Source organism: Panthera onca, chromosome F1 (genome assembly GCF_046562875.1).
Source record: "Panthera onca isolate mPanOnc1 chromosome F1, mPanOnc1 haplotype 2, whole genome shotgun sequence".
Taxonomy (NCBI): domain Eukaryota; kingdom Metazoa; phylum Chordata; class Mammalia; order Carnivora; family Felidae; genus Panthera; species Panthera onca.
In genome coordinates, this window is record NC_138355.1 from 33,583,706 (window position 1) to 33,597,410 (window position 13,705).

General features: G+C 47.4%; 1 protein-coding gene across 3 annotated transcripts in view; it reads right to left on the bottom strand.

Annotated features, from left to right (window-relative positions):
* Positions 1–4,263: 4,263 nt before the first annotated feature.
* ATF3 (activating transcription factor 3) overlaps positions 4,264–13,705 on the bottom strand; it is a 59,054-nt gene continuing 49,612 nt past the window's right edge. For all 3 annotated transcript variants that reach the window (XM_081791891.1, XM_081791889.1, XM_081791890.1), the window contains exons 2-4: positions 10,183–10,430; positions 6,988–7,091; positions 4,264–5,756 (exon numbers count right to left, since the gene is read on the bottom strand). In XM_081791891.1, the coding sequence (XP_081648017.1) occupies positions 5,559–5,756; positions 6,988–7,091; positions 10,183–10,426 (546 nt within the window). In that variant the 5' untranslated portion in view covers positions 10,427–10,430 and the 3' untranslated portion in view covers positions 4,264–5,558. The remainder of the gene's footprint in view (positions 5,757–6,987; positions 7,092–10,182; positions 10,431–13,705) is intronic.

Genomic DNA, 13,705 nt, shown 5'->3' on the forward strand with positions numbered 1-13,705 from the left:
CCATATTTATCCTCTGCTGCCCTTTGTGACCTGTCACTGTCACATACCCCTTTGTTCTCATCCCCCAGGCAGCCCCCTCAGGGAAGGGCCACCATCCTCCTCCCCAAACAGCCCCACTGCCCCCACAGAGGACAGGCCCATCCTGCTAGGGACTCAGGTGGGCATCAAAATAAAAATTTCTTCAAATGGGAACATTTTGTGTGGGGATCTTTTTTTTTTTTTTTAATCCTCCCCCAGATGCAAAAGATTCAGCAACTGGACAAAATCCATAGGAATAGAAGGTGATGGGATACACTTGGAGACATCTGAGCTCATGGTTTCATTTTATCCAATAACCTTGAACTGGCAGTCTTGGTCCTTCGCTTGCTTTTTCATAAAATCTCAGTACACATGGAAGATAGCAACCATCAACAATAACATTAAAAACTCATCCCCGAGGTGCCCTGCTATGTTCTTCACATACGACCGTTAAGAGCCCATTGAGTTTGGTACTGTCGTTACGTCCCGTTTTACAGGTGAAGACACTGAGGCATCATTCGCCTAACTTCACAGAAGTAATGGTAGTAGAGGCAGTATTTGAATGCGGGTCTAGCTGATCCCAAAGCCTTTGTTCTGAACCACTCCAGTACTTTGCCTTCACGAAGAAACCTTGCTCCAGCCACACGCTTTTCAAACCAGTCTGATTTAACTACCTTCAAGAAGAGCCGTTTGATGCACTGTTGGAAGTTGTGTAACTCCATAGGTGTATATATAGATGTCATGGGCAGCACCCAAGACGACTACTACAGGCAGTGGCTGGGCTGAAGTGGGGACTAAATTATCCAGGCGGCCATCTTTGCTCCTTCCCTCCATTATGTTTTCATAAACAGCCTGTGTATGGACACCTAGTTATTCTCTCTGAAGACCCCCAGTTTTCTTCCCTTCTTCCCCAGTGAAATGAAGGGGGCGGGGGGCCTGGGATGTAATCTTCAATTCCAAGAGGCTGCCAAACATCCTCCTGTAGCAACCTCCCTACCATGCACGAGTGGTTTGAAAGCAGTGACACCTATGGGGAGTGTGTGCCACCATACTTCCTGCCTTATCGCACCCACCTCCCCCCCCCCACAGAGCTAGACGCAGAATGTGTAATTTCTTTTTTTTTTAAAGTTTATTTATTTATTTTGAGAGAGACAGACACAGTGTGAGTGGGGGAGGGGTAAAAGGAGAGGGAGAGAGAGAATCCCAAGCAAGCTCCACACTGCCAGCACAGAGCCCGACGTGGGGCCCGAACCCACGAAACCGTGAGATCATGACCTGAGTTGAAACTTAGAGCTGGACGCTTAACCAGCTGAGCCACCCAGACGCCCCAGAGTGTGTCAGTCAGTTCTAAAGATTTTTTTTTTAAAGTCCATTTATTTGAGAGAGACAGGGTGGGGGAGTGGGTGGGAGGAAAGACAGAGAGAAAGGGAGACAGAGAATCCTAAGTTGCCTCTGCACTGCCAGAGCCGTGCCTGATGTGAGGCTTGAACCCATGAAGCTGCGAGATCATGACCTGAGCGGATATCAAGTGTCAGATGCTTAACCGACTGAGCCACCCAGACGCCCCCCCTAATTTCTAAATTGTTACTTGAAAGTTCTGAGAAACACACCTCCCAACTCTCATCCTCCAGGTTGATGAAATCTTTCCTGAAATTCTACCTTAGAGATTCAGTCCTTGAAAACAAAGGCAATCTTTCCATTAAAATACACACACCTGTTCAGTAGGTGAAAGGATAAACAAAATGTGGTCTATCCATACAGTGGAATGTTACTCAGCCATAAAAAGGAATGCAATGCTGATACCTGCTACAACATGGATGAATCCTGAAAACATTATGTTAACTGAAAGAAGCCAGACACAAAAGGCCACATACCGTGTGAATCTATTTATATGAAATATCCAGAAGAGGCGAATCCATAGAGACAGAGTTTAGATTAGTGGTTGCCTGAGGCTGGAGGGAGGGGAGAATGGGGAGTGACTGCTTAATAGGTCCAGGATTTACTTTGTGGGGGATGTAAATTCTGGAACTAGGTAGTGGTAATAGTTACCCAGTATTGTGAATATACTGAGTTGTACACTGTAAATAGGTACAATGGCAGATTTTATGTTGGGTGTATTCTCTCTCTCTCTCTCTCTCTCTCTCTCTCTCTCTCTCTCACACACACACACATACACACACACACACATACACACACACACATATACATTCCTGCTTGGAACCCTTTAGAGAAAGGTCAATGGTGTGATCTAGAGCGAGCTACTCAGTTTTCCATTTCATCTGTAAAATGGGGACAAGTCACTGAGGATGAAATGAGATACTGCCATGTAAAGGTTGCACATATTGTCTAAATAAATGGTAGCTCTCATTAACATTCATCCTCAACTGGCCCTTTAAGTCTCAGGTGAATTTCTTCTCGAGAGCAGTTTTTGAGACGACAAAAAAGATGCTTCTGGGGTTAGAGCCACTATGAGAACACAGAAGGATGATCCATGGGCAAAATCGGCCTCCTCTGAAGTTTTACCTCAGGCGGATTCATGAAAACACTGTCCACTCCATAGAGAAACTGAACACAACCAAAGAGTATGGGATGGGAAGAGAGAAAAGGCTTGATCGGGGTTTGGGTTTCAAGGGTTTATTCAAAGCCCATGGGGAGAAATTAGGATAAAGATGGGAAATAACAGTTTAGCTCTTGGCAGAAAGTGAGTTTTAATTCCAGAATCCCTCTGGACCAGAACCCTTTAAAACTCTTTATCCCAAAAGAGGTGTCAGGCCAGATCTCCGGGAAAGGCGAGGGGACAGGGATGAGGTCAGGAGGGAGGCCGGGCCCTCCAGGCCCTGCTAGTGTGACGTCACCACCATGGCAGGAGGCAGCCCCATGGAAAGGCACCATAGCCCAGGTGCCTGACTCTGGCGGAGGTCCCTTTCAAGTTTATTCTCAGACCCTCCCAACCTTCCCTCTCCATCGAGTGTGAAACAAGAGGAACTAAACGACTTGATGGTAAATACATAGTCATCTTTTTGTCTTTTATTAAAGTATCAGAACATAATCTTGGCTGCAGAAAGCAAAACTGTTTTTTAGTGCATTTGGTAAAAGAGCTGTCAGTTCCAGTAACCATATAACCATATCCAGTAACCGTATTTTTCAGATCCATTTTTCTGGCCATAGCCACCACCCACTTCCTTCCTCTCCAATCCATTGTTGTCCCTGGCAGCTTCAAAACCGGTCTTGAGTTTCCTAACAGCTGATCGGGGGCACCTATATCTACAACCAGAGGGTAAATGCGAGGAATTCCCCGCCCCCCCTCCCCCCTCCCCTCCTGTCCCCCTATCTTAAAGAAAATAGATGATCTCCTAAAAGAAGTGGTGAATGGTACTTCAACCAGAGGGCTCCTTGCAGACTGGGAACTATCCCTGATGTGCAAATAAAGCAGCAAAATCAGGACACCTGTGTCACAGGTGAGAGTTTAGAGGAAACATACATGAGTTCAGAGAGGCAGGCTCCCCATTCATGTGCATCAATCTCAACATTTAATGAAGCTACTATCTCTCTGAAGAACGGCGTTAGCAGTAGAGCAGCCAGTGTTTATTTCTCGCCTGTGAGGGATACCAATTTGCACAGGCCAAGAGCAAGGGAGCCCGATTCTGTTCCAGACCTAAGGAATCATATGCCCTGGAGATTCCAGAAAGTTAGGTGGAATACCTTTCTTTGCACTATCACACCTGTCCGGTCAAAAATTATTGTCTCCCTCTCTTCCCCCCTCCATTCTTTCCTCACATTCGAAATACGTATTTGCAACAATAAGGCACATATTTGAGACAATAGCTGTAATCAAGTAGATACTTTAAGAGGTGTTCTGTGGCAGAATGTACAGTGTCCAGGGCTCAAGCTGGAAAACAGGTGTACGTTTTAGGCATCCGTACATTCAGAGGAACTAGCGGAGGTATTTAGCAATTCAGGTTGTATATCCAAACTCTAAACAGCAAACAGTTGGTCTAAAGGATATACCCGGTTGGCGCTGTGTTCTAGGGTTTGCTAACGAGAAATTGAGTATCAGATGCTATAGACCGAGGAACAGGATTGAAAGTCAACTGTCCCACCTAAGTGGCACGCCAAAAAGCAAAGGATGACACTTGGAGAATTTTTAGGCTCAATGCCCCTCGCCCTCAATGGAGAGGGAGGGCGTGGGGAATGAGTAAATCTCAACAACCAACCCATTTAAAAGAACAGAAACCAGCACAACACTTAAGTTTACCATGTCTTGGTTCCAATATTTATTATATCGACAGGTTAGGAATACTAGGATAAATAAGTAATATTTCCTCTTACATAAAAATTGTAATGATACTACCGAGTAGGATTGAACACTCTGAGGATTTCACAGAAACATCAGAATTTAAACAGACAGTAGCCAGAGTCCTGTGGCCAGTGTGAATGACCTCTCACAGTTATAAATGCTCTGGGCCAGATTTCTGCCAACATCTGCATGACAAACAATGCCACTAACACCCAATAATGCTAAAACCCAGGCATCACCTGGCTTCAAACTTGTCTCCACTGGATGTGGTTTTCAACTGCAAGAAAAGGAAAATGGAATATTCTTTGGCTCTTCTGGCCTAGAAAGAACTCCTGACCTAAGTCACCGAGGGGAGAGTCCTAACCCTTTGGAAGTTGGACTTTCTTTCTGCTTTCTTCCTGTGACATTGTAACTGAGTTTGCAACAGAGGGCCTACAGTCATGCCCACAAATTCTGCGTTAATGCCTGGGCGCCGAGGGAAAGGCAGCTTTCTCTGTTGGCACAAAACTACGCTGCTCGCCAGCAGAATTCTGTTCTCCCGGGGCTGATGAGCTCTTGCGGCCACCTCAGCATTTTGTAAGACACTGCATATGGTGGTAGCCGCCTCCCCCACCAAGCCCTCAGAAACCAGATCTGAGGAAAATCACACCAGTGTTGTGCAAAACAAACATCAGAAGAACACAATGCCTAGCTTTGAAACAAATGCCTTGCACACAGTAATTCCTGTACATAACAGCATGTTTGCTAGAAAGCACAACCCTGGCCATTGTACAACTTCGCTAAATGCCGTTCTCACTCTGTGTCCCTATAAGTGATGGTGGCAGTGGCAGTGGCAGCTCAGGAGGTGGCCCCACTCCACCCACCCAATGTGCAGACACTTCTTCAGCATGAGTCCTATGGTGAGAGTCCTGGCTTTATTTGTTTGTTTGTTTGTTTTTGTAGAATCCAGGCAAAAGATGAGCAGGACCCTAACCAGGGGCCATCTGCAGCATCCAAGAATAGCCAGGATGGTTAAGGCCTAAATCCTGGAGTTAAGACAAAAGATGCCCTTGCCCCGGTCCAAAGTCCACTCTGGTGCAGAGAGGAAAGGCCCAGCTGAGTCACCAAGGGCTCTTCTGCCTCGATGGTGCTTCACTGCTGGGATGCGAGAGGTGCATAGGAAGTCAGATCTCCAATGGCTTCAGGGTTTGGGATGTAGAAGGTTTCAATGAGGACTCCCCAATTGCCCCCATACCACAACTGCTTAGCTTTGCAATGTTCCTTCTTTAATCTGTTGGATAAAAAGGTTTCTCTCATCTTCTGGAGTCCGCCCATTCTGAGCCCGGACAATACACGTGGGCCGATGAAGGTTGAGCATGTATATCAAATGCTGCTTCTCATTCTTGAGCTCCTCGATCTGGGCCTTCAGTTCGGCATTCACGCTCTCCAGCTTCTCCGACTCCTGGGGGGCAAGCAAGAGAATTATTAGGAGTGCGGCCAAGGTTCCAGTGAAGAGGAGGGTGGCTTGGGGTGGTGGTGGTCACAGTCATCGGGGTTCATCGAAGTGGGAATGGTCTGCAGAGGGAGTGATGTGGGCTCCCTGGTACAGCGTCCCCACAAAGCTGGGACAGCAGCATTAGGTCTGGGAGAATCCAGCCCCCAGAGAAGCCTTTGAACTTGGAGGCTTCTTCAGAGATGCCCTTGAGTTTCCGCTCAAGGTTGAGGGAGGGCTGTGGCTCCCGTGGTAATGACACTGCAGTAGAGCCAATGGCTCAGAGATCTCCTTTGTATGAGTCCAACAGCCCATGTGTAGCTCTCCTGGACCCACATGGGCCTTGAGGGCTGGGAAGAAATGCAGACCCACGGTGCTTAGGCTTTTGAGAGTCACTGGTTTCATTGAGAAAAATGTACATGGCAACACATACAGTGTCTCGATTTTCATCGCCTCCACATACAGTGTCTCGATTTTCATCGCCTCCCCGAAGCAATCAACAGACTCCTTGGGGGCCTGTGGAACCTGGGCGAAGACTCTGCCCTGGCCTGTCCACACTCGGGGGACAGGACACAGCCTGGAAGGACAGGGCCGTGGCCCACCCTCCTGCCCTGAGATGCCATTCCCTCCCGTGCTTTTCCCTTCAGGAAGGGGAGCCGACTGAACACAGCCAGGAGCTCAGACTATTGGATGAGCCAAGAAGGGCAGCAGAGTTAAGAACACACAAGAACTCAAAAAAAAAAAAAAAAAAAAAAAAAAAAAAGTATAACCACTGCTTTCGGATTAAGGAAATAACTTGTTTGAAGAGATTAATTAAAGGCTTTTCATTCTGAGTCAGTTGAGAGCTGGCAGCTTCCTTTTCTCGTTAAAACGGGTGAATGAAGCTTCTTTAACTGGGCTGATGTATCCTGCAGCCTGGAAGCTGCTGGACGTGTATGGATGGGCCAGGGCTGCTGGGAACCTGGGCACCAGACAGCCTGCGGCTTCCAGTGCACACACCTGCTTCTCATACATCCAGCGTCACCTTCGTTGTGCTGATAGTTTGTTACCTCCTCATCTATCAAGTGACCTTTCTGCTACACGTCCTTCTCGAGAAAACACTCCTGGGTAGGGGGCTTTTTGACTCCCTTTGTGACAGCAGCATGAGGCTGGTGGGGGGCAGGCATGAGCAAGAGGAGGGGGCGAGGTGGGGAGGACTCACCTTCTGCAGGCACTCTGTCTTCTCCTTCTTCTTGTTGCGGCACTTGGCAGCTGCAATCTTATTTCTTTCCCGCCGCCTCTTTTTCCTTTCGTCTTCTTCCGGGGCTACCTTTACGAGTGAAGGGACCACACACGTCATGGGAGGCAAGAGATCAAGACATGCAACCCACCTTGAATACACCGCCTTTCACTGCCAGCACAGAGTGAACCAGGGCAGCCCCAGCGCTAAGGGCCTCGGCATGAAACCTCTCCACACGCACACACTTGCGAACAGATAATGAAAACCAAGGAACCGTTTGTTCAAGTTACGCGGGCAATATTAAGAAATTAAAACTCAGCTTGTTCAAAAATGCATTGGGATTTTGAAATGAGTTGTATATTCAAACTGATAACTACTGGATGAAAACTGTAATCATTTAGAGCAGGAAATAGATTCTGCTTGGTCAATACGTCCTTTCCCCTAGATCTAGGCATGGCTTCGGGAATATCACCTGGCCACCCTCTCCCTCCTGCCTTTTCTTTGACTTAACCCCCATTCACCTCTATCTTCACCCAGGGCATTAAAGCACCTCCTTCATAAATTCACAAGAAGCTCATGGAGCTCCCGGAAAAGAGGAACTCAGGAGCATCGCCCAAACAAAGCGGCATTATCAGCCCATGGCTTGGTACCACCTGTGGGTGGTAAACATGAACCAACCATTGATTCATCCAGCAAATAAATATTGACCTCTTCCTCTGTGCCCCACTCGGAGTCTGCCGTGAGGGGCCCTCAAAGAATAAAACCCTGTCCTGCTTCAGGATCTGGTCCTCTATGGAAGTTGGCTCTGACCCTGACTTTGTCTCAGGACTGATGGGAAGCCCACAAAGTCGGCCACTGGGCTTTGCTTAGAGGCTGGAGGCCGACTAGGATGAAGCACCCACGGTGGGCTAAGCAGGTGATGGCCTAGGCTGCTAATGTCAGACCTTGTCTTGTCACTTGTCACAGCTCCTGACAGCAGGAGAGGGCGTGGGAGCCACACCTCAAACGGAAGAAATCCTGGGACCCAATGATCACTGCAGATCCGTCTTATTAGAAGTCCTTTGGATTAGACGACACGGCCTTGGCTCTGCACTGAAGGCCAGAGATTTAGAGAAACAAAGCCCCAGGGGAAAGCAAGGCAAGAGGCAGTTTCGCCTTTTACATCCTGGATCTCAGAGCCATACCGGCAGACATTTGGGTTGAAACAAAACTGGGTTGAATCCCAGCTTCACCACCTATTAGCTGTGAGACTTTGGGCATATTGCAATACTCTTGTGACCCTCAGTTTCCTCACTTGTAAGATGGGATCAATAATCTTAGCTACCTAATAGGGTGGTGAGGAGGGTCAAATCAGTTAGATTAGTTATATACACATAATATTAATTAGGGGAGCCTGGGTGGCTCAGTTGGTTGCGCGTCCAACTTCTGCTCAGGTCATGACCTCACGGTTCGTAGTTTCGAGCCCTGAGTCAGGCTCTGTGCTGGCAGCTCAGAGCCTGGGGGCCTGCTTCGAATTCTGTGTCTCCCTCTCTCTGCCCCTCCCCAGCTCATGCTCTTTCTCAAAAATAAATAAACATTAAAACAATTTTTTCATTAAAATTAAAATGCTTTGCATAATGTTTAGTCAGTGCTGTGTAAGCTTCAGTTACTGTCATTATTAACCTCACCATCAATATCTTCATCTAGAACTCAGCAACTGTCGTATTTCCTATGCAACCCTACGGACATTTTTGGAGAAGTGGGAGAGGATTCAGGGTTTTCTCAAATGAGGAAGTACTTGAAAGTAGAGCAAATCTCAGAGTCATACACTGTCAGAGATGGAAAAGGCTTTCAGAAACGATTTAGTTCAATTCTCTCACTGTATTGACGTGGAAATGAGGCACAGAGTGGCCAGCAGCAATGTGTCCAAAGAAGCCCAGGAATCACTAGCTCATGGCTACCAGACCCATAGGCTACAAAGCCCGGGTGTAAACCCAGGCTTTTGGCTCCTCATACTGTGTCCTCTCCTGGACATACGGCCTCATTCCGTCTTGTTGCCTCCCCAGAGGTGACTGGGATCTGGGGGAACAGGCTCACTCTGCCTACGTACAACAGGATGCTTATGGGTTTCACAGGCTTGGCATCTATTTTAAGAAGAGAATTATAGCAACCAAGGGGACCTGAATATTCAACTAGGTCAGCTGGTGCATTCTCTTCCCAGTAGGAAAACCTACTTGTTAAATTGACCTAAGATCAGGTGACTTGGTAAACACAGAATCAGTGGATGAGTTGGGTGGCTTTAAGGAATATTTCCACGGAGCAGGAAATATTCTGTCCTCTGCACTGGACATCTCCTGCTTCTTCCTCTGAAGAACCCTCCAAATAGCCTTCCAAAATGCTTTTCTTTCTTCTATGGGGATCTTACTACTTTCCATTCCATCCTGTTATCTCAAGATATTTAATTACAGAATTAAAAAAAATTCCTCGTGTGTCTCAGGGCTCCCCTTGTGCTGCCCAGGATTCAAAAAGGCAATGATGGCCTCCAGAGGTTAACTGAGGCCCAACAATGCCTCTAATGATGCCTTGTGGATGCAGCATCATATGGTAGCCCCCGCTGCCCGTCACGGAATGCTGACTAACAGCCGGACTCTTAACAAACGCGGTCTCATTTAACCCTTACATCAATCTTATGCAAGAGTCATTATTACCCCCACCTCCTTTTATAGAATCATGAAGATTCATAACAATTTTCCTTTTAAACTCAGTTCCTTTTTGGCCATGTTCCACTACCCCTTGACCAAAGACAGTGATCGGGCCAATTAAGTAAGCTTGATACACTCCCATCTTTTATCCATGAGGGAAAGGCCTGCAAAATAGCCAAGACCTCAGGTCCTTGGGCCACCACAGCATCGCCAGCAGCCACCTGTTAGACTCCTCGCCATGTCTATTACTCCAGGTGTCTTCTAAAAGGTTGCTCAAGGGGGAATTCAGAGACAGAGGTGGCCTTGGAGCCGGGCTGTGAGCATCAACACAGCGCGGGGCATGGCTGGCCAGTCCTGGCTCCACAGTCTGGCCGGCTGGGTCCTGGTGGTGATGAGCACAGTCACTGCCTTCTGTGCAGTCCCCAGCCTGGAGCATGCCTGGCACAGTGGGGGTATGATGAATAAGCATCGAAAGCAGAGGCACCTCGAGAAGAACCTACCTCAGTTTTCGTGACTGCCATCTCCAGGGGTCTGCCGCTGACAGTGACCGACTCCAGTGCAGAGGACATCCGGTGACAGAGGTGCTTGTTCTGGATGGCGAACCTCAGCTCTTCCTTGACAAAGGGTGTCAGGTTAGCAAAATCCTCAAACACCAGTGACCCAGGAGGGGACAGGCAGGGGACGATGGCAGAGGCACTGACTTCCGAGGCAGAGACCTGGCCTGGGTGTTGAAGCATCATTTTGCTGAAAGAAATATTGAAACCCAAGCTACTTCAGGGATTTAGGGGCATGGGATCAAGTCTCCCCACACCTGCGGCCTCCAACACCAGGGCCGCACCCCCAGAGGAAAGTCCCGTAAGCCCTCAGGCTTCTGTTTTGTTTTCATTTCATGCCGTCCTTGTCTTGAGTAAAACAGGTTCTTAAAATACACAGCTCAGTGATGTGGATAAATGCCTAATTGAAATTTATAAGGGGTGGCATTTCAGACTATTCTGAATTCACAAAGATATTAGTTTTGGCTGGTGTGCATATATGCAAATGCAGCCTCAAACAGTCCTGAAAGAGGAAGAGCATTGAAAGAAAAAAAAAAAATCAGTGAGACTTTTGTGTAACCCCATTTTCAGTCTCTGTTTCGAAAAGAAACTTGGAGGGTATCTGAAATCAAGTTGAATCAATCAATGAATAGAAGCGAAAGCAAAGACTAGGGGACCCTTGCATTTAGCAAATAAATCTCTGAAGCTTCTCCCTCCGGAAGTTGGATCCAAGCCAATGAGAATGAGGATGGTAACTATAGCTAGCAGGTGTGTTACTTCAGCCCAGTTTGGCAGGAGCTGGGGTTGGCTGGGGGGGGGGGGGGGGGACAGGGGGGCAGGATTCACGCCTCAAGGGACCAGTGGCCCCTTCTTAAGGTAAAGGCTGCTGAAGCAAAAGACCTCAGAGAAAAGAAAAGCAAGGATCTAAGAATTTGGACCTCTCCTGGGGGGTGTTGTTGAGCCCTGTGGCGGCTGGGAAAGCTGGGGCTGGGTGCCCAGGGGAACCTGGGACTGGCTCTGGCACTGAGGGACAGTGTGACCTAGGTTCTCTGAGCCTCAGTCTTCATCAGGCCAATGGCTGAGAGCTCCTGCAGCGTGGGGACTGAGTCTCCACTGTTCCTGTCCCCAGAGCCTCACCCAGCTCTGGGCACCAGCTGCTCCCAATGGCCACTGACCACCTCAGACTGCCCCACTGAATACAAGAAATGGGGAAGGAGCGGTCTAATCAAAGGGTCTCTGAGGTCTCATCTACCTCTCTCATTCTATAGCCCAGGGAACCCAAAGGGACAGTGCAAGGAAAGTGAAGGGTAGAAACAGTAATAGTTCCATGGTTCCAATTTGGAATGGTCCCCCATAAATCTCTTCCTGCCATATACTCCCTCCATCAGCGGCCGTCCCCCACCCCCCCCCCCCATCCTTGCAGTCGGTTCTTCAGGTATAATGAATGTGTATAATGAATGACAGTCTAGGCAGACTGTCCCCTGGAGCATTCTTCTCAATCTGGGGACCTGCCGTCATTAGCCCGGTCTAGCAGACAGGAAGCCCTTTGGTAAGTCGCTAACATTTAATGAGTGCCACCCTCACACCAGAACCCTTCTGTGCATTATCTCCCTTAACCCTCATGAGAATCCAGTGAGCTGGGTCCCAGCCCTATTTCACAGATGAGGAAACTGAGGTTTAGACTAGCTAAATAACTTCCCCAAAGTCACAGAGTTAGTATGAGGCAGCATCAGGACTCAGAACTAAGTTTGACTCCAGAACTTATGCCCTGAATTTATAGTATGTAAAATATTATTCTACACTGAAAAAAACAAACAAAACCCACAAAGAAAAAACAGTGCAAATCCTTCTTGGGGAGCGGGGGCAGGCATGGGGTGGTTGGGGGTCCTAGAACTGAAACAGTGGGGAGGAGACTAAGCAAAGAACCATGGGGAAAATATGAACTCTGTGCAATGAACTGCTGGTCTTTCTGTGCCAGCGTGCACACTCTGGCTGCTACCTGCATTTCAGGAGTCATAGTACGTGGGTCTTTTATCCACAAAACTCCTAGACTGGGGACTGATGATCAAGATCTGAGGTCCACTTACTCAGGTATCATTACACCTCCCAGTGCCTGCTTTTTCCTCTGTAAAAGAAGGCCAGTAACAATCACCTTGTTTTTCCAGAGTTGTGCAAGGAGTTTGAGGAAATAATACACGAACACGTCCTGGAAAGCATAAAGGCAGCTGGGAGGTATATTCTTACCGGGCCTCCCAGGGATCCCTCCAACCCAGGCCTGGCTCTGTGACAGACGCTCTGTGGGGTCTCAGTGGGAGGGTGGCTGGTCACTCTCTGTGATCTCAGACACTTCTGAATAGATCACCCTGACCTATAACTAACTCCCCCTTAAGATCTTAAGTACACGGATGGAAAAAAGAATTCCAGGCCTACGAATGCCACTGCTGACTATTCAAAGAAATCCAGGAAATGTATGTAATTCTCTTCCCAAAGCCCCGGGTCATAAGCCAGAACTGATGTTCCTCTATCACCGTAATCGAATAATCTTAGGACACTGGGAGGATACTTCTCTGGCAGGTGATAAACTCTGAAAAACTGGCCTTCTAAAGCCAGAGGCTTAAGATTCTCCCGGGCATTCATGTTTTCCCTCCCTTAACCAACTTTATTAAAAACTCAGTAGTTCAGGGATGGAATTCAGAGCTACCACTGGGCTGGCCTTTGTTTGGAGGACTGGATGGTTCTCCTCTACACGGGCAGTTTGAATTCCACTGAGGTTGAGTGTAGTTCTGTCTCACCACCCGGCTAAGTTTATTAATGGGCTCTCAGGGCTCGGGGTCTGCTGTTTGGGACTGTTTTTTCCTCCTTAGTGTAAAGTCAGCAGTCCTGATGAAAGAAACTGAAGAATGTCTGTGGTATGGAATGTTTTTATGAAAAGCATTAGGTGGGCTTACTTGGGGATGGAAACAGGCTGTAAAAATGCTAAAAAGCCTTTCTGAAAGTAAAGCAGTTATATCTGTAGAGATTTGAACTTTCTCTGCATTCTGCTACAGCTTAATTTCTGGAGATACTTTCTGGTGACTCCTTTCCTCCTTCTCTTAAGGTCTGATCAAGCCCAGACTCAGGCTTGTGTCCCTACAAGGAAAATGAAGTTAAATCTTCAGACAATTTTTCTGAAAGTCGAGACCTGCCAACATTCCCCCCTCACTGCAGACAAAAAAATATGTTTGGGGATTTTCTGAGTTGACTTTCTACGCTGATGTTAAAATTGTCCACACTTGCTACAAAGAACCTGCATTTTGCTTTTGCTTCATTATCTCCAATCAGAAACCATGTCATATCTTTGGTAGTTTCATCATTTTCAAGAAAGTGAAACTTTACTCGTGTTTCTTTAACTGGAAATTTAACTCTCAGATTATATTTCCTAGTAGCTACAACTACATTGAATTTCACTTTTAATTTTCATCTCTTCACACTAAATGCTGCTCTTAA